The following is a 21,946-nucleotide window of genomic DNA, read 5'->3' as shown; positions in this document are numbered from 1 at the left end:
TCAAAAATTGGAAAGATTGGAAATACGAATAAGAAGAGCAAAGCGTGTCGCCGAGTACGGGAGACAAAATCCCTTCTCTCTTCCCCGACCGTCCTTCGCCCCCGAACAAAATGTTTCCCTTCCAGATGTCTCCTCGTGTAAATCGGGTCAAAGTGTTCACACATCTTGCAATTGTTTCTTTTTAGTCTCAAATAAATAAATGCATTGACAGTGCACGAGCATCACAAGCAAAGAGTTCAAGCAAATATCTTACTAGGCCTCTTCTATTCTCCACTTCTCTGCTTGCTATCAACAACAAAGTTATTGAGCAAGGTTCGAAACTACCGAGTATGGTTATGCTCAAAATAGCTGGCATAACTGTCTTTCTCACAAACAAATGTAGTTTAAGGCAGCTCTTTTCCAGCGTTGCCAAGGTATGTTCATTTATACCAGTTGCTTCATCTATTCGACACTTGCAAACACTTAGCGAATCGATGTGGCCTATAGGAAGAGAGGTGTCCTTCTGCTTGAAGAGAAAAGTCTATCCAGGAGAGCGTTACACAGTTAAAAAAGTTCTCATTGGTCCAGCGATCTACAGAGAGGTCAACATTTGCAGGGAGGCATCGGAAGCTACTTTAATAGGCAGTCGTAATATGAAAATAAAGTGTCATAATTGCAAAAAGGCGACTGGTCGTAGCCAAAAGTATTTAACCCCTAATTTGCGACACAGTCTGCATTTTGGCATGCACGCGGTTAATTATATAATTTTGTACGCCGGACTCTGGTCCAAATTAATTGATTCGACCATATTTAAATTTGATTCTTTATTACAAACAAATTTAATATCTCTTAATGATGAGAATACCATAACAGATACTAAGCGTTGTAAGAAATCTCTGCGTATTGTGAATCGATTACTAGGCTTGTGAAAATGATGTAAGCCCAATTTAAGAACATCTATATAAATACAAAAAAAGTACAGAACCGGAAAGCTTTTCTAACAAAACTAACTAACACTTAATTTGCGTGGGGAAATTCCCTACCCTACTTTTGACAGAGAAACTGAATTGTTTCTTTGAAAAAAATTCAAGATCTTGTTTGATCCAATGTCGAATTTATATTACCCCGACCCGAGGCAACGACATTTTGGAAGCATCTTCGCCGAATTCTTACTATTGCGGTAGTCGATTTTTAAGATTTCTGAGCTCTGCGCGTCCTTCGTATTATGTATAACAAAGCCATATTACTCGTATATGACAAAGTCAAGCAAAAACGCTGTAATACTGATACAGACCAATAGTAAGAACGCAGTAAGTATTGGAGTGTCGTATAAAAGGTACAACGTTAGGTAGAGCTGAAATTAGGAGGTTTAGGTGAACAACAATTGCTACTTTGGACTAAGTAGGCAATTGAGTAGTAAAACTCTCTCTCGACGAACAAAAGTAACACTCTATAAGACTCTCATCATGCTCGTGCTAACGTAAGGCGCAGTAGCTTGGACGATGATAACATCCGATGAGACGTCCCTTGGAGTATTTGAGAGAAAGATTCTTCGGAAGATTTCTGGGCCTTTGCACTTAAGCGACGGCGAGTATCGTACGCGATGGAACAATGAGCTTTACGACGACTTAGGCATAGTGCATCGAAAAAAGATCCAGCGGCTACGTTGGCTGGATTATGTCGTCCGAATGAATGCAAACTCCCCGGCTCTGAAAGAATTCTGTGTGATACCAGTTAAGGATACGTAGCCAAAAAAGAGGAATGTCTCCTCAAAAGATCAGGTGAGGCGGACTGGTCCCAGTTAGCACGAGAAAGAAACGACTGACGCGCTTTGCTCAACTCAGCCAAAATTGCTTAAGTGTCAATCAAGAAGAAGAAGAAAGAGAGCAATATGAGATGCATTATGAGCTCTAGACTTTTTGTCTTTTAAATAAATATTTGGACAATGCTCATACTTTGTTTGGCAGCCCCACTGCTATTTAAAGCTTTGATATTTCCTATTGTTACGTGAGTGAAACAGGGCGTAACAGCGTCAAACTTTTGTTGGTATGGCCACCTTTTTCATACTAAACAAGATTTCAGACTGAGTGACTTCTTTTGAGTTGAAATTAGAAGTAACAACTGGCATGCTTTATTAAATTCGATCAGAATCGCTTTGGTGATTACTGCGTCCGTAAAGAAGAAGTAATGCACTCAACTTTAGAGTTTTACTTTGAGTTTTTGTTGACCCACTTAAGGCCTTTTGCAGGCCTTTCCCTGTCCAGAAATGGTATAGCAGACTATTTTCCATAGCAGACTGGGCAGAAAACTTAACAATGATATGATCAGGAAGCGCGCAAGTTAATCAGCAAACGCGCATACCACGAAAACTTCGGAGACGGCATAATATTTTATATTCGACAGGGTGACCAAAGTAATGGTGATTGGATTATTATGCATCGCTGGTTAAGAAAATATTTCGTTTCAGATTAACCGTAAATAATATTATTAAAAAATAATATTTGAAATTATTTCAATAAATTCACTCTATGGAACGTTCTGAGAGTCGACCTCCAAGCCGAGCATTCAGCGGTTTTAACATTCTTATGGTAGATAAGTCGTTGAAAGCTGTGAATGCCCAAAATCATGTTTTTAAAGTTTAACTTTAATAGTCTCCTTTGAACAAATGAATTGGCTACGCCCGTGCGCTTTAACAAAATTGCGCACAATCGCCTTTAAGATTCGCTAGTTATCATGTTTGGTGGCTATTCGTTATTGTTGCATCGCAGCGGGTCTACAAAAAGTATTACTGCAACAGAGCGAGTTATTGTTGTCATTGCGGTAGCTGTTGTAAATTGCAGGTAACTGTTACTTAAATTTTGCTGTTTTTTGAGACAGTGCTGCATTTTTTTTAATAAATTTTTTGCACTCGTTTGACCCTCAGCCATTTGGTTTTTCTTTTTGTTTTTGGCTTATTTTCTTTATTTGTAGCGGGGTTTCGCCAAAGGCAAACAACACAAATTGGTAATACATTCCGATATTTGCAACATTTGTACTTCAATTGTAGGTATTTCCAATAAATTTCACAAAATAAAGCTTCAATTTGGATGCCACGCGCGTAAATGCATTACAAAAATCACAAAACAGATCAATCACCCATACATATTTGTATGTATATATTTATATGTAGGTACACAACTGTCCCAATTGATGCTCATTGCAGTTGACTGCGAATTGAACTTAGCACTCCAATGAAAACCTGTTAACTATTGATCCGGCAACTTTTCTCACTTTTTCACTCACTAAGACAGCCCGTTAAGTGGATGTCGATGGGCGCGAGTATTCGCGTTTGGACGTCCTAACGTTCGAACAGGGCCCGTAAGACTGACTGCGCCGTTTGTTTAAACTTGCCGATCGCTGCACACAAACACACACAATTACACACAAAGTTAGGGTGGGGTGAGTTGCTGAGTCGCTCACGGATTTCTGCCAGCTAAAGCTTGTGAAATGCTTCAGTGATTGCTCAGCTCTCTGCTGCACAGGCTCCAAGCCAATTGAGCTTGCGTTCAGTGGAAGTGCATATGTATGCATGTGTATATGTATGTAAATGAGTACACATGTACGTAAGCTTCTGCGAGTATGCATAAAGAGACTTACTTTATGGTTATTTTTATTTGAGATCAGTGATTATAGCTGCTCTACAATATTCCCTACATTCAGGTGAGGTATGTTTGATAGGCACAGCAGTAGATAATACTGATTCTTTTTCAAAGTCAAGCGCATATTCACTGCGGCAGAAATGCCATGGCGTCATCCGTTAAGCCAACCATACAATACATATATTTTATTATCTGATCGTGCCGCTGTCGTTTTTTTTTTTTTTTTGTTAGATGTTGATCTTTACGCTCTCACTCTCATTTTTTGCTTCTTGATGGATTGGTACTAGTAATCTGTGGCATAATGGGATGCTTTGGTTAATGTCCACAACTTGGGCTCGTAAAAAAACACGGTTTTATGCATATATTTTTATTTACGTTTCAAACGTGCTGAAAAAACTTTTCTACATATGTACGTACATATGTATGTAGTATCCAATTAAAAATTCAGACTACCAGCAGAAGCGCATATTTTGACATTTTCGTAATTAATTTTATGACCTTTCCTCTTTCACTTTCATTGTACACGTCCATCGCGGCGGTAACAGCCGGTGATGATAATACATATCGTATATTAACGAGTATGTTTATACCAATTTTATCTATCAATATATTCAACTTTTGCACACACATATACGCCTACAAATGTCTGAACATTGCTGTTATGAGTTTGTTGTTTTCTCCTTTTTTGTATGATTCACACTGCACATTTCATTATGTTGTAACCGCATTGCCCTGAATATCCAAAAAAAAAAAAAACCGTTGCTACCATTTATGTTCTCTAACTTATCGCCCATTAAGTAACGTAATACAAATACGTGATTAGCTTTCCAAACAAGATCACTTTAGACAAGTAGCTTTGGTCTGAACTTGGCTTATAAAGAAGCTTTAAGCCCATGTCTATACAAGTGAGCTACGCTGTTAAAAAGCTCTGTGCGCTTTAATTTGTGGAATGTATGTTGAGCGAAATAAACTGGAAAAAATGTATAATCGTACAGAGTTTAACAGCTTAAAGTTTTTACTGATAGTACTCTGTTTATAAGTGTGTTGGGTGGGGATGAGGATATACATAATAATTGGATAGGAGAAGGTAAAAAACAGAAATGATACATGTTGATAGTGAGCATACAAAAGGTGCCGTCATCTGCGAACCGCTCTATTTGACAGAATCAGCTGTTTGTTGACGTAAAAATTAAATATTTGTATTAATTTAGCGTTGTACAGTTTTCCATTTTTGTTGTTACGTCGCAGCCAGAAATACTTGCACGGATGACGCATTCTGTCATTATATTATTATGATAATATTATGTCAAAAGTCGACATACTTTTCAACGAGATCTTGAGCTTCTTAAATCATCAAAATGTATCTGCAAGTAACACTAGTAAACCATATGGGAGGCTGAATAAAGATGGAGCAACATTCATGCGCAAAGCAGCCAATTAGACATGACCCAAAAAAAGACAAGGTACATAAAACAGCAGCTATTTTCTGGGTAAAGAAGATACATTTTCAGACTAATTTCCCCGATTTCATTGGAATATTAACACTTGCGGCTTAAATAAGCCTTTCATACAACACTCGAAGAGATTCTTCTTCTTCTTAATTGGCGCGATAACCGCTTACGCGATTTTGGCCGAGTTCAACAAAGCGCGCCAGTCGTTTCTTTCTCGTGCTAACCGGCGCCAGTTGGACACACCAAGTGAAGCCAATTCCTTCTCCACCTGATCTTTCCAACGCAGAGGAGGCCGCCCTCTTCCTCTGCTACCACCAGCTGGTACCGCATCGAATACTTTCAAAGCCGGAGTGTTTGTATCCATTCGGACGACATGACCCAGCCAACGAAGCCGCTGGATCTTTATTCGCTGCGCTATGTCTATGTCGTCGTAAAGCTCATACAGCTCATAGTTCCATTGTCTACGATATTCGCCGTTGCCAACGTGCAAAGGTCCACAAATCTTACACAGAATCTTTCTCTCGAACACTCCAAGCGTCGCTTCATCGGATGTTGTCATCGTCTAAGCTTCTGCGCCATACGTTAGGACGGGCATGATGAGAGTCTTGTAGAGTGTTAGTTTTGTTCGTCGAGAGAGGACTTTACTGCTCAATTGCCTTCTTAGTCCAAAGTAGCACTTGTTGGCAAGAGAGATTCTACGTTGGATTTCAAGGCTGACATTGTTATCGGTGTTAATGCTGGTTCCTAAATACACGAAGTCTTTTACAACCTCAAAAATATAACTGTCAACAGTGACGTGGGTGCCGATACGCGAGTGCGCCGACTGTTTGTTTGAAGACAGGAGGTACTTCGTTTTGTCCTCGTTCACCACCAAACCCATTCGCTTTGCCTATTTATCCAGTTTGGAGAAGGCAGAACTAACAGCGCGGTTGTTAAGGCCGATGATGTCAATATCATCGGCATACGCCAGCAATTGTACGCTCTTATAAAAAATTGTGCCTGAGCGAATAAGTTCTGCGGCTAGTACGATGCTCTCCAACATCAGGTTAAAGAAGTCACACGACAGCGAGTCACCCTGTCTGAAACCTCGTTTGGTATCAAACGGCTCGGAGAGGTCCTTCCCAATTCTGACGGCGCTGCTGGTGTTGAGCAACGTCATCTTACATAGCCGTATTAGTTTTGCGGGGATACCAAATTCAGACATAGCGGCATACAGGTAACTCCTTTCCGTACTGTCGAATGCAGCTTTGAAGTCGACGAAAAGATGGTGTGTGTCGATTCTCCTTTCATGGGTCTTTTCCAAGATTTGGCGTATTGTGAATATTTGGTCGATGGTAGACTTTCCAGGTCTGAAGCCACACTGAAAAGGTCCAATCAGTTGGTTGACGGTGGGCTTCAGCCTTTCACACAATACGCTCGCTAGAACCTTATAGGCGATATTTAGAAGACTAATTACGCGGTAATTGGCACAAATTGCAGGATCGTCCTTCTTATGGATTGGGCAGAGCACACTTAAATTCCAATCGGCAGGCATGCTTTCATCCGACCATATTCTGCATAGGAGCTGATGCATGCACCTTACCAGCTCCTCGCCGCCATATTTGAATAGCTCAGCCGGCAGTCCGTCGGCGCCCGCGGCTTTGTTGTTCTTTAGCCGTGATATTGCTATTCTCACCTCGTCATGGTCAGGTAACGGAACGACAATTCCGTCGTCAACGATTGGGGTATCGGGATCTTCACATTCTCTATGACATGCGCAGCTGTCACCGTTTAACAGGTTCGAGAAGTGTTCCCTCCATAATTTAAGATTGCTCTGTACGTCAGTCACCAGATCGCCGTCTTTGTTCTTACAGGACAACGCCCCGGTCTTAAAAACTTCTGTAAGCAGCCGAACTTTCTGGTCAAATTTTCGGGCGTTGTTCCTATTGGCCAGCATCTCAAGCTCCTCGCACTCACGTATTTCGGCCTCTCGTTTCTTCTGTCGGATAATACGTCTCTCTTCCTTTTTCAGCTCTCTGTAGCGATCCCACATGGCTCGCGTTGCGCCCGATAGCAGCGTGGCTCTATAGGCGGCATCCTTTCTTTCTGCGGCAGCATGACATTCCTCGTCGTACCAATTGTTTTTTCGGGCTCGCCGGAATCCGATTTCTTCTTCGGCGGCGGTACGTAGGGAACGAGAAATGTTGCTCCATTGCTCGCGCATGCCGTTTTGTTGGGCAGTGCTCTCCGAGAGCAGGAGTGAGAGTCGAGTGGCGAATCTCGAAGAGATTAGGTGAGGTTAATTTAAGGTGGTTGCCACTCCTCATAAAGGTCTAGCGAGGCCTAATTAGGCCTGAAAGCCCTTTGTTTGTACTCAAGTTTCCGCTTTAATTCCTAATGTGCTGAAACCACTTAGCCTCTCGGATAATATTGTGGATGGCTGCCAAGACTGCTAAACATCCAAAAAAGTGAAAGTTTAGACAGCGATATCACATTCTGGCAAGAGCGGGGCAGTGGCAGAGGAATTTTTGAAGAAGAGCGTTGACTTCACCTCCTCCTCGTTTCTGCAGATGCAACAAAAATCATTTGAGGAAAACCCCATACGTTTTCTATGTGTTCCTTTAAATAGTGCCCAGTGATTATACCAACTCCGATGAGGGATCTAGGTCTGTTCTCACTCCTTCTAGGCGAAATTTGTCTAGTTATATCACACGAGTGATCCTTTGTCCATTAACTGTTGGCTTGCGCGATGTAGACCGGCCTGATAAAGAGCTCAGTTGAGGATAAAGGGATGCCCACATAATGGGCAAAATTTACTGTCTCTGTGACCGAGAACTCAGACAACATTCGTGGGGCACCGCTTAGTGACCTCATTAAGAATGTCTCTGTATTAAATTGCTATTGTGGGAGAAATATTATTGCACTGTGGAGATTTTATAGCAATTTGACTGGCAGAGTAGATAATGGTCGGTTGTGCTGCAATAGACAAACTCCTGACCAACAACGTAGCCTCCTTATAGATATTCAGCGGCTGCGCTGGCTAGATTATGTCAAGCGAATGGACAATAACGCTCCAACAAAAAATAGGCTCTTTTCGAAATGGTACTCGGTGGTACTCGCAAAAAAGGACGTCCTCATCTACATTGGAAAAACGAAGTCGACGACGACCTGACTGCCTCTGATGCTTCTAATTGGCGCGCAGTGCCAATGCGATTGGTGCAACATTTTGGTAGCGGTCAAGACCGACCATCAGTTGTAGTTGTCACCTGAGTAAGTAATTAAAATACATACTTAGGTTGCCTGATTGCTTTGCCATTAGCCTGAAATCGCCATAGATATACATATTCTTCCAATATATCCAATAGAGTCTCAAAAGCTTTGCTTGTGGTGGAGGGCAGCGCTCTTGTGATAAGCATGGATGCTGCCCTTCTACCGTTTTCAGTTTGCTCTTAGATACACTTTCTCTGTCTGCGAGGATTTTAGCTTAAACGCCAATCGTAGGCCATTTCTTAAAGCCAAATTTAAAGGAGATCACCAAGTTCTTTTTAGTTTCAGCAACAAGTCCAAAAGGTTTAAATATAAAAATGAATTGTGAAAACAGATGAAATGTGAGGTAGCAGGAAAGACCTATCTACTAAAAGGCGGTTTAAGAAATACATAGTTCCGTCCTGGACTCGATACTCAAACGACGCTGCCACCAACCAATCAACCTAGGATTTGTTAGTTCAGAAAACTATAGCAAATTTCCCGGGACATATTTCTAAAAATATGTAATAGACTGAAAATAATTTGCTAGTGGTTGCTTCTTTACTCGAGAAAAACAGCTTAAGGGAAAGCTTCTGTCAACTAACCAGTCTAAATAGCCTAGTCTTGTGTTAATTGACTGCAAAGCACCTTCAATAATTGGTTCCATTTATACATTTAAAAAAGCTTCCAAATGAAATGATTTAATTAGCTATGACGAAATTTCGACCAAAATCAACTCACCTTCTATGCAACTTATCGCTTTCTTTTGATGCAAGCGTTTATCTCTAACACGTTTTGACCAATCCGGGCTGCGATGGACTTTGGAGCGTTCTCGTACGCTGCAAATAAATAAAATGAAAATTGTTTTAAAGCTTGAAGCTGGCAAGTTAAAAATTAATTTAGTTTTATTTATTATAAATTAATTTTACTTAAAAAATTCAACACTAGAAAAATTTCTACACAGCGTGTATACAGGGTGCCAAACAAAGAGTGTTTAATATTTAATGAGGTGATAGTATGAACCAAAAGAAACAAAAAATTTTAAGAAACATGGGTCCGTAAACTAAAGGTTTTGAAGGAATTGCGAGTTTCTCTTTTTTAGCTTCTTTGTTGCTTGAGTGTTTTTATTATATCATTTACTTCTAATAGCGGTCGCCCCTCGGCAGGCAATGGTAAGCCTCCGAGTATATTTCTGCCATGAAAAAGCTCCTCTTAAAAAATAACTGCCGTTCGGAGTCGGCTTAAAACTGTCAAGACGCACGCCACAAATAGGAGGAGGAGCTCGGCCAAGCACCCGAAAAATAGTACGCGCCAAATTCCCTTCCACTTGTCAGCTAATTTCAGCATAAAATTTACCATATTTTCACCGCTTATGATATTAAAGGTTTCGGGAACATAGTGTGGGTGGCATTGGAACAAGACGTGATTAACATATTCTTCTCACTTCGTGCAGATTGGGCAGTTTGGGTAACTGCCATGACCAAATAAATGGAGGTATTTTCGAAATACCCCGTGGCAGTTTTGAAAGGAATTGTGTTAGGTGGTCGTTTGTTTTGCCACGGTTCCTTTCCATCTTTGGATAATAACTCATACATCTATCTACTTTTCGGTGATCTGCTCCACCGGTCTAGCCAGTGGACATCTTATGTCTACAAGTAATTACTTTGCTTGTGCATAGTGAATAAATTTTGTACATAGTACAGGTTATTGGAAATAAACGTTTCAGAACAATCATCATGAAGAACCTATTTACCTATTCAAAACACCATAACTTTTTTGTGTGAAATTAGTTTTTATTGATTTCAAAAACAAAATTGTTAAAAAATGATTACAATTTTAACATATATTCACTTTAGCTAGATATGACCACCTTTTGCCTTGACTATAGCCCTCAAACGGTCAAAAAATGAGTTGCATGCTGCACGAATGTGACCTTGAGGTATTTTGGCCCATTCTCGTATAATCGCTTTTTTCAACGCATCCATACTGGCATATTTTTTAGTCCTCACCTTGCTCTCCAAAATGGACCAGATGGAATAGTCCATCGGATTTGCGTCTGGCGAACTCGAAAGCCATTGTGTGGACGAAATGAAGTGTGGAACATGATTTTTTAACCATTCTTGGTTCACACGAGCTTTATGAGACGGTGCCGAGTGTTGTGAGAACGTCCATGGTCTATGACCGAAATGTTTGCGTGTCCACGACTCTTAAGCATCTTCTAAAACATTTTCCCGATAATAAGTCGCATTCACTTTGACAGCAGGCTCGATAAAAACGATTGGAGAGCGTCCATCAGCAGTCACTGCGGCCCAAACCATTACTTGCGATTGCTTCGAGTGGCCGTACGTAGGCTCAAATTCTCGTATGAGCGTTCGGTCAAGTAAATACGATCGTTTTGAGTGTTTATGAACTGCTCAATTGGGAAATTTTTTTCATCAGAAAACACAATGTTAGGAAATTCGCCACGATCGTGCAAGCGCAACAACTCCTTTGCTCTTTCGCACCAAACTTTTTTTTTGCTGGGGTTAAAGATCGTGTGCTTTTTGGAACTTGTAAGCCTTGACCCTGAGCTCATTTTTCAATATGCGTCGAATGCTGTCTTGCGATATTTCCAGTTCTTTGGTCATTTTTCTTCCACTTCGATTTGGATCTCGTTGAAGTCGAGCCTCACTTTCCGAACCATTTCTGGCGTTGTTGCGGTTTTTTTGGTCCACCTCCATAGCGTTCTGCTGCAATGCTACCAGTATCATTGTAACGTTTTATAGTGCGATACACAAACATTTTATTCACTTTGAGGTGACTGAGCTCACGAACAATGTCTGGTTGTGATTTTCCAGCCAAATAATACTATGTGAATTAATAATACGTTTGAATTCCATCACAGACAAAAAACTCAACAAAACTGAGACGCAAATGCTTTTGATGGCTTATAAACAATAAATTGAACTGTCATTAGAACAATTTTGACGTTGATGTCATGAGCTGTTTTACAGATACAAGCAGTGTGAAGTTGTCGTTCACCCTGTATATTACTATATTAAATATTCTAAATTATTATTTTATAGCACCCCGTTTATGCGTGTATGTACATGCATACATATTAGTTAGGAGAAAAAGAAATCCATTACTTCGTCTATTTCAGTGTTTTTAACGACATTTTCGACCACGAGCCTGCCTATGCGAGGTGCATCTCTAACATCAAAAATGCCTGAACAGAATCGACGACACCAAAATTGCATTTGAATGTTTGCCTTTTCCTGTCGAGAGGCAACCGTATTTTAATTTGGTGTTTCATGTCCACAACGGGCTTCGAACCAGAGACCTACCGAATGGTAATCTCGCACAAAGCCATACGTATACATGTACTTATATATTCTCGAAGAATGTATACATATGTATATATGTATGTGGTGAATGTGTGTATATGCATACGTGTGTTTGTTAGGAAATATTGTGAAAATTGCGCCACATCACAAATAACGTAATAATATCGCTCATTTTCTAACGCAAAGTGGCACAATTTCGTTATCTTGAAACCAATGCATTCGTAATGTAATTTCTAATTACAGACATCAATCAATTTTTGTTAACTCCGCACCCGATTCATATGAATCTTTCGCGCCACCCAAATTAATTTTCTAATGCACACCAACATTTCACATGTATACACTTCCACACACATCAATACCATACACACATATTTATGTACTTGTATGTAGAAATATGACAACTGTTCTTATCACTATCGTCGAGTAGAAAAGCTTAGGTTTCTAGGTCAGCGGGGTATTATGGGGAAGCGAAAACGATGCGCCTACAAAATCCAATTGACGCACGCATTGCAGAAGGTGAGGTTGAGTGGTGGCAATGTAAACAAATAAACACTTATATGTCATTGGATTCAGTGGGACGGGATATATGGACATTGGATATGAATCTAGAGTAGACATGTCGTCATAGTGTACGGTAATATTATGAATATAAAAGTTTACAATGGAGATATATTCCGTTGTTTTAAGCAAGGAAACCTAACTTTTGCATTAAATATACATACATACGCAAGTATAGCATATGCAGATATGGGGAAATACCTTTGGTTAAAGAACATATATATATATGTATGTATCTACATACATATACTATGGGATTTTTCCATTTACATAGCACTTCTGTAGTAATGAGTAGCAAATATTCGCCTAAGCAGTTCATTATTTAAACAGAAATCACATTACTCTCTTTGTTCGGTTTAAGCTGTCAGTTCTACAACATTGCTTTCATACTATACTATACGTACAGTAAGTTCAAAATGAAATGGTACATGTTTACAAATGTCAAACCACGAGTTTATACCACTCCAACAGACTTGCGAAGCCTCTCAACACTTGTGTATCTAACAACTGTCGAGCTCATATAACTAACTAAACCTATAGCAGTTGCAGGCTAGACAAAAAGTGCTTCTAGACGACATTTCATAGAACACAAATATTCGGTATATAATATACAAAACTTAAGAAATAACTATTGAAGTCTACTCAGAAAATAAATTCTTTTTACAACTTTTCATTAGAAAAAATGCTCAATGTAGGGTTTAAAACATTCATTAGGTTGTTTTCATAACTATGATGTAATGATCTCTCAAAATATCGATATTTATGTTTTTTTCTTCTGAAATCAGATCAGACGTGGAAAAAATATTACTCAGTCTGCTGGGCCATAAATGTTTGTATTTAAATCGACTGTTGTGGAGAGTGGATACTTTGCTAAGTGCCGTGTGATTGGTAACTCCGTGTGGTTAGAGAGTCAGCAGCTTTTTACAGTCTCCTAGTTGTCTAGGCTAGGACGCGTGAAATTCTCGAAGTAGTGGATCCCTCGTGGTATGGTTGTAAAAATTCAACAAAGTCTAAGCCCTCACTCGGTAAGTTGGACGCAAAGAAAACTGCATCTTAGTGTTTTTAATATTAAAAATATCGAAAATTCTTACATAAATAAGTATGTATATATATTTCCACTTTCCGTGGAGTAATTAATTTATTTTAATTTAAATAAATATCCCAAAAACCCATATGTGAATTCAAGTTTCAAACTGGAAATTAAAAAAAAAAACTCAACAAAATTTCATCAAAATTAAAAGTTTATTTTTAAGAATTTTAGAAAAATTAGAACAACACATTAAATTTTAGTATAGCACATTGAATTTAGCAATAAAGCCATAAAGCCATAAGCAATAACAACATATGACCTTATTTCTCAATGCGAAATAGGCCATGTGGCTTTCATTACAATACAAATTTTGGGTTAGCTTTCCATTACTACCAGGAAAGGTTTGCATATAAAGTAATGTCCAAGTGCATCGATATAATTTAAAAGTTATTAAACACAAATGTAGCCAATATACAGGGTTGGCCATATTAAACTGACCCATTGAGTAACCCTATAACTTTTTACTGTAATTTGAAATCTAAGGTTTACGTCAACAAAGACACTAGGCGCACTTAAGGCCAATATCCGACGGGAAATAGCCGCCATATCGGCCGAGACGCTGGCCAAAACTATGGAAAACGCCGAAAAACGGGCACATTACGCTATACGAGCTAAGGGCGACCACTTGCGCGATATCATATTCAAAAAGTGATGTAAACGAATCTACTTGGACTAAATTAAATGTTTTTCACAATGAAACACAAAAAAATGTTTCTTTTTCCATATTTTTTTAATAATCACATGGGTCAGTTTAAGATGGCCAACCCTGTACATATCCAAATACGTGCTAAGGGCGACCACTTGCGCGATATCATATTCAAAAAGTGATGTAAACGAATCTCCTTGAACTAAATTAAATGTTTTTCACAATGAAACACAAAAAAATGTTTCTTTTTCCATATTTTTTTAATATGACCAACCCTGTATCTACATATTGATTGAGGGCTGTGGTCCTGAGCGTGTTCGTGTGCCGAAGGCCGATAGATGTAATCCATGCGGACGAGCCACACAAATTTTTTAACTTTTTCAGAGGTGAAGAACCATTTTCCTGCACTTTTTTTCAAAAAGTTCAAAATATACTTTTTTTAACTATTATAAATGAATTATACACCTTGCCTAAATGTTTAGTTTGGTGAAAAAGAAATCTGTTAATTTCTCGATAGATCGGTGTACTGATCGATATCTCGTAAAGTATCGATCAAACAATTTAAAGTTTATGCTCGTTGCTTGTTGTCGAGGTGACATTACAAAAAAAAAAAATTCTTTCCCCTTTCGATGTTTTTTGTTTGTTCCATTCAGTTGTGAGTTGAAGGGTGTTAAAAATGGAAGTAAACAAAGAGAAAATTCGGTACATTAACAGTTTTTCTTTAATAAAGGCGAAAATGCAAGCCAGGTCGCTGAAATTGTGATTGGTGTTAAGCTGTCACAGCTAATTACGTGCAATTTTGGCTTCATCGATTCATTCAAGCATTTTTGATGTTAAAGAAAATGTCCATAATGTGGAAAATGTGTATAAGTTCACAGAAATAATCGAATTTGGAGCTAAAGATCGACCATAACACAGTTTTAAACGCAAAAATTTTATGCAAAAATAATGGATTTCTATTTTCCCTAACTAAAATTTAAGGTATAAGTTGAGAACTGGTACCGTTTCGCTGGAAAAACCTCAAAAGTAAGGTTCAATAGAACTTGTGTTGTTTTTAAAAGAGTGAAATTTACCTTCGATAAAACAATATTTTCAAAAATTGTGAAAATTTGGACTAAAGGTGCAAGTTTGAAGTGGCTCAAAAATCGCGGTAATTGTAGACAATTTTTTTACTAACTTATAAACCTTCCAATGTATTTCTGCTATGAAAAAGCTCCGCATGAAAAATCATCTGCTAAATAAAATACGAATCTACTTTTATGTTGGAAGTTATATCACGAAATTGTGTTTAGAATGTTATTTTTCCACTCAAAACTGTGTCTGTTTAAAGATTAATAATGAAGTTTCCCCCGCAGCCCATCGTAGCCCATCAAATTTTTGATAAAAATCGATAGATAAGTGGTACAAGAATTTAGTGGATTTCTTACCATTTGGGTAACTAAAACCCTATTGATTTTGTATTTGTCAGACACATCATTTGGTGTTTGGTCGAGTTTTTCTCCTGTAATGTTCTGCGCCCGTTGATGTTGTCCCATAATGCAATACATAACAAGAGTTTTTTGTTAGAAACTTTTCCATGAAAGTCATATGGAATATTCCGAGGCCTGGCATTGCTTTCCGAGGGGCGATGTTTCATACACAAACCGATTTACCACCGTTCGCCATCTAATCTCTTCCCTATCTAGTTCGTCCGTGGTGCAGTTATAATGGATATGCCTGCAACCATGCACATTCCTACATCCAATAACAACCCTCGAGGTGGTACCGTTTGGTAGAGATTTATTAGCACTTTTGATGTGAGTCCTCATTAGTATAGGACTATTGCTTTTAGTTCAGCCTGAAATATGTTAAAGCAGCCAGGCAGTCGGTTTAGTGAGAGTTCGTTAGAGCATGTCCACTTACCTACTATTTCATATAGCTGAGAACCATCTGTCAAAATAGACGCGAAACATGGATTCAGAACTTGACGTTTTCGCATTCTTCCCTTATATATTGTACTTGAATATAAATCATGTATATTCCTCAGGATACGCCGTTGAAACAAGTCGTGCATACTCTTAGAAGCCTAATAAGAAGAAATGACAATATTTACCTCAAACGAAGGTAATTAAAATATGCTTTTACTTTTGGCATATACAGTGCATTTTTAAATACAAATGTATTTACATACAGTTATGTGCAGTTGTACTTAAGTGTACGAGTACAAAGAACGGCATTTTTCCGCATGCGAGTTAGCGTAAAAGAAGGAAGCCTTCCAACAGTTACCAATGACTTGCTTTTTCTCATTGCAATAGTACTTTTTTCTGTGTTTTTTGCTTTTCATTCACTAATTTAATGGAGAATAACAGTTTCAATGTTTGTACGGCTATTTGAGTATTCTGCTTGTGGACAGGCTCGGTTAATTATTACAAAACTGTTTGTTGTTTGTTATGCGAATATGGGAATGAAAGAGATATCGTTTAAGAGAAATTATGAGCATCTTTCAATGCTTGTTATAGTCGAAACTGAATTGCAGTTCAAAATTCTCGTGAATACATACATATTTATGTATACTTAAGCGGTTCAATGAACTTGTTGTTGTTGTAGCAATTCATAATTTTAAACAAGGTTAATTACCCATTTTTGCATAAGAACTTCTTCAGGCTGCACCAGAATAAGTACCCTGTTGGCTTTTTGTTTTTATTTTTATTTAAAACGTAACGTATTTTGTACATATTTAATGTTATTAGATGCTTCACAAATGTTCCTTGCCAAGTTCTATTCGTTCCTGTCTACTCCCTCACGAACTGTAGGACGTTGTCTCTTGGGAAATATGCTAACCCCACCACATGCCGTATTGCCCAAATTTTTTCCGGAAAAGTTTTTTGTTTATGTTAAAATTATTATTATTTTCAAAAGAAAGATTTTACGTGGTGTGTACAACTGGCTCCAGTGAGTAGAGAGAAGAAAAACTAGTTTTTGTATTGAAAACATAAACTAAACTTTTTTCTTTACAGTATTTTAAACAATAAAGAATTTTTAAGAAAAAATAATTTTTGCTGTGAAAACATAATATAATTCTTTTCCTTCAATTTTTTTCCTTACAAATTTAAATTACGTGCTTAATTTTGCGCCACCTTGTATTGGCCGTGACTCCATTTTCTGAAACACCGAGAGACAATAGGCGAGAGTCTCTTCACTTTCGTTTCATTCGAAGTAACCTATTCCATTATTTTATAGATCAATGCGATATTTAAGAGTTGCTGTTTCTTTGATTGAATTATTTGAAAATCTTGACCTGGGCTAATAATAGCGACTACCCGAATGCCGATATTTATTAGTTGATATATATATATGTATGTACATCTCCATACACACATGAGTATTTAAATATTTTTGACGTGATAACGTCTTATAATTCGATTTAACAGGCTGCACGCACGAAAAAATGTGTCGTTACCTTGCTCATATGTAGTTACCTTGCTCATATTAGTGTTACCTTGCTCATATGTAGTTACCTTGCTCATATTAGTGTTACCTTGCTCATATTAGTGTTACCTTGCTCATATGTAGTTACCTTGCTCATTGCATTGAATGAACTGCAAGCGAAAGCGCGGAAGGAACGACAAAGCAAACAAAGCAAACGAACGGCAACGTTCGACATCTTGCTCTCTCCTATTTAAGTGAGCGTATATATGTATGTATATGCGCATAAGTACATATATAAATTCACGTATTTGTATTTGCATATGCCTTCTTATTGATTATTATTAATTTGATTTACTTGAAGAATTTAAAATAAAACCAAGTTTGTTAATAATACCTGTTGTTTTAATGTTATTATTATTATTTTTTTTATTATATCTGAAGGAAAAAATGTATGGTAATATTTACCATATCTATACTAATATTATATAGAGGAAAACTTTGTTTGTTTGGTTGTAATGAATAGGCTCAAAAACTACTTGACCGATTTTAAAAATTCTTTCACCATTCGAAAGCTACATCACGAGTAACATGGATTATATTTTATTTTGGAAATAGGGCTCGAGATATAGGTCAAAACGTGGACCCGGGTAACCTTCGGATGTGTATGTACGATATGGGTATCAAATGGAAGCTGTTGGTGAATGCTTTAGTTCAGAGTATTTCCATCCGCTCCCTGACTAGGATCTCGAGATAGAGACCAAAACGTGGACCCTAGAATGTGTTTGTACAATATGGATATCAAATGAAAGCTGTTGATAAGTGCTTTAATAGGGGGTATTTTTCATACCTATTGATGACTAGGGTCTGGAAATATATGCCAAAACGTGGACCCGCCGTGTCTTTGCACCGAATTAAACCAAACTTACACACATTGTTAAGGAGGTATTGAAGATGGTTTCCGTATTGTTTGGGTACATATTGGTAAATATGGTCTAGAGATATAGGTCAAAACGTGGACCCGGGTAACCTTCGGATGTGTATGTACAATATGGGTATCAAATGGAAGCTGTTGGTGAATGCTTTAGTTCAGAGTATTTCCATCCGCTCTGTGACTAGGGTCTCGAGATAGAGACCAAAACGTGGACCCTAGAATGTGTTTATACAATATGGATATCAAATGAAAGCTGTTGATAAGTGCTTTAATACGGGGTAATTTTCATACCTATTGATGACTAGGGTCTCGAAATATATGCCAAAACGTGGACCCGCCGTGTCTTTGAACCGAATTAAACCAAACTTACGCACATTGTTAAGTAGGTATTGAAGATGATTTCCGTATAGTTTGAATACCTATTGGTAGATAGGGTCTCGAGATATAGGTCAAAACGTTGACCCGGGTAACCTTCGGATGTGTGTGTACAATATGGGTATTAAATGGAAGCTGTTGGTGAATGCTTTAGTACAGAGTATTTTTCATGCCGCTCCGTGACTGGGGTCTCGAGATATAGGTCAAAACGTGGACCCGGGTAACCTTTGGTTGTGTATGTACAATATGGGTATCAAATGAAAGCTGTTGATAAGTGCTTTAATACGGGGTAATTTGTTATGTTATGTTATGTTATGTTATGTTATGTTGTGTTGTGTTGTGTTGTGTTGTGTTGTGTTGTGTTGTGTTGTGTTGTGTTGTGTTGTGTTGTGTTGTGTTGTGTTGTGTTGTGTTGTGTTGTGTTGTGTTGTGTTGTGTTGTGTTGTGTTGTGTTGTGTTGTGTTGTGTTGTGTTGTGTTGTGTTGTGTTGTGTTGTGTTGTGTTGTGTTGTGTTGTGTTGTGTTGTGTTATGTCATGTTATGTTATGTTAAAGTATATGTTATGTTAATGCTAACTCATTCTCTATATCCATACAAAATATGTATCAAACAAATAAAATTAAAATTTTCTTTTGAAAAATGCAACCATTCAATCAGTATTTTCTTATTACGTTATCACGTTAAACTATCGTCAGTAAACCGACTTTGCAGACAACCTCTTTTTTCTATTATATCAGGTCAGTCCATAAGTTCGTGCGTATTTTACCCATAATTTCAATTGTGTACGATTTTTGCATACAAAAAATTATTCGCGGAATGTAAGGGAACTATTTATATTTTCTTTGATATAATGTGCATTCAACAAGTGATTTTAATCACGGATAGAAGGACGGGCTCTTAAAAAATCAAAATGGAATCTTCGAACGCATATAAGAGGCATATTTTGTATATTTTTATAAAAGTGGTAAAAATGCAACAACTGAAATAAACACTATTCACGGAGAGGATACCGTGAGTGTAAGGACTGCGCAAAAGTGGTTTTCAAAATTTCGAAGTGGTAACTGCGACGTGGAGGATGCCCCGCGCGCTGGTCGCTCTGAAGTCTTTAACTCCGACGCCTTGCTCGAACTCGTGGAAGCTGAGCCAAATTTGACAGTCGATATGATAGGTCAGAAGTTAAATTCATCGCATGCAACAGTTCACAGGCACCTGGTTCAGTTGGGAAAGGTTTCAAAGCTGGGAAAATGGGTTCCGCATAGACTTTCCATCGCCAACCTTCAGCAGAGAGTGAATGTGTGTTCTCAGCTGGTGCAGCGGCGTGAAAATGAAAGTTTTTTGAACCCTATCGTTACTAGTGATGAAAAATGGGTCCTTTACAATAATCCTGTTCGCAAACGCCAATGGTTAGATAAAGATGAAACACCAAAACCGACCCCTAGAGATGGCCTTCGCCCCAAGAATATTCTCCTGTCTATTTGGTGAGATACGACCGGTATTGTTTATTATGAACTTCTGGAACCAAACCAGACGATAACTACTGATTACACTGGTTTACAGCCAAAATGCACCAGAGACGCCGTTATGAAATTCCTATGTAAAATCACCGTCTGATTCCGAAAATCAAGGTTATTTTTCATTCTATGGTAACGTTTTTGAGATATTTACGAATTACCGTTATTTCAAAAAAACAAAAAATTGGGCCCACTTAATCATATATATCTCGAAAACGAATTGAGCGATTCCAAAACCGTTTAAAGCTTTTAAAAGGTAATAAAAAGGTAAAAAAAACTGTGTGTAAAACACTTTTTGCTAGGCCCTGCAGATTCAAAGATAACGAACTATCATAACGGATTTTTTAAATTTTTAAGTAAAAATATAAAAAAATTTGTACTTTGAGAGAAAGGATCTCGAAAACTTTTTACTTTTTCGTATATTTTTTGTTTTCACTCTAAGCTCTGTTTTATTACAAAAAAAATAAACTTTGATTAAACAAAATCGATAAACTAATACAAAAGTTACAAGCATTCAAGTAAATATATCCATATAGTAAAACTTAAGTATCCTACAAATAATAGCATATGTACTGTATCTATTCTGTCTTAACTCTATGATCTTATTTTATAATTGAAAAAGTTATGTGTCTTGTTTTGACGCTTATTTATATAAGGATCGGTTTCTCTTATGAGAAACCAACAGTAGTCACCCATCATAGCGACATCCCAGAATCCTTGATACCGACTTTCAATCATTTTCATTTGCTGGTGAAACCTTTCGCCATGCTCGTCACTTTCGTCGCCAAGATTTTGCGGGAAAAAATTTAAATGGGAGTGCATAAAATGAATTTTTAAAGACATATTTACTCCTGAAAGAAAATTAAAAAAGGAATTAGATAAATACATAAGTGACACATTAGCATATAATTTTCTTAGGCTGGGTTAATCTTCCAATTCAGAACAAATTTTGGTCGTTCTTGTTTGTTCGGAGCAGGGCAATAAATTCAGATTAAGGGCTATATATTCTCATGTAAATTTAAAAATTTGCTTTCAAATTTTTTGTTTAGTTTTAAAGTTAACTGAGAAAACGGTCTTATATACATATATATATATATATATATATATAACGGTCTTATATGTGTTTTTTATTTACCCATTTCCGCATTGTTTTTGATTAAATCGTTCTCTATCAGCTCGAAGGACTTTTGTGTTTGCCTAAAAAAGAAGTAACGACCTTTTCAAAAGAGTCCCACGCCGCTGCCTCCACTGGTGACAATAGTTCTTTGAAATGGGTATTGGACGTTATTTTCCTTATTTGCGGCCCCACAAAAATCCCTTCCTTTATTTTTGCTTCTGAAATCTGTGGAAAGATTGTTTTCAAATAATGAAAAGCTTCGCCTTCTTTGTCCAAAGCCTTGATAAAGTTTTTGATAAGGCCGAGCTTGATGTGGAACGGAGGTAGAATTATTTTTTCCTTCTTTATAAGTGGTGAGTATTTTATGTTATCCACCCCAACTTGAAACGCGATTCGTTCTGGCCAATCCTTTATGATGTAGTGGTCTTGACGTGCTCGGCTATCCCATTTGCATAGAAAGCAACAGTATTTTGTGTATCCAGGTTGTAGACCACATAGGTTTCCAACGACTTTTAGATCGGCACATATTTTCCAATCATGTTCTTCGTATTTAATTAATTCAAGCAATTTTTGCATTGTCTCATATGTTTCCTTCGTATTTACTGCATGCGCGATCGGGATAGATGGCTTTTGGTTGCCAATATGCAATAATACGGCCTTTAAACTTAATTAATTGCCGTCTATGAACA

At 37.8% G+C, this 21,946-nt stretch overlaps 1 protein-coding gene across 5 annotated transcripts in view; it reads right to left on the bottom strand.

Moving 5' to 3' along the window:
• The window catches only part of LOC129242980 (rho guanine nucleotide exchange factor 19), a 136,191-nt gene that overhangs the window by 29,218 nt on the left and 85,027 nt on the right, over positions 1–21,946 (bottom strand). For 3 of the 5 annotated variants that reach the window (XM_054879972.1, XM_054879973.1, XM_054879971.1), the window contains exon 3: positions 9,035–9,132. In XM_054879972.1, the coding sequence (XP_054735947.1) occupies positions 9,035–9,132 (98 nt within the window). Of the gene's footprint in view, positions 1–3,261; positions 3,311–9,034; positions 9,133–21,946 lie in introns of those variants that run through there. The other 2 variants (XM_054879975.1, XM_054879974.1) reach the window with 2 other exon arrangements.

This window comes from Anastrepha obliqua, chromosome 3, assembly GCF_027943255.1.
Source record: "Anastrepha obliqua isolate idAnaObli1 chromosome 3, idAnaObli1_1.0, whole genome shotgun sequence".
In the NCBI taxonomy this organism is placed as follows: Eukaryota; Metazoa; Arthropoda; class Insecta; order Diptera; family Tephritidae; genus Anastrepha; species Anastrepha obliqua.
This window is presented reverse-complemented; position numbering and strand designations above follow the sequence as displayed.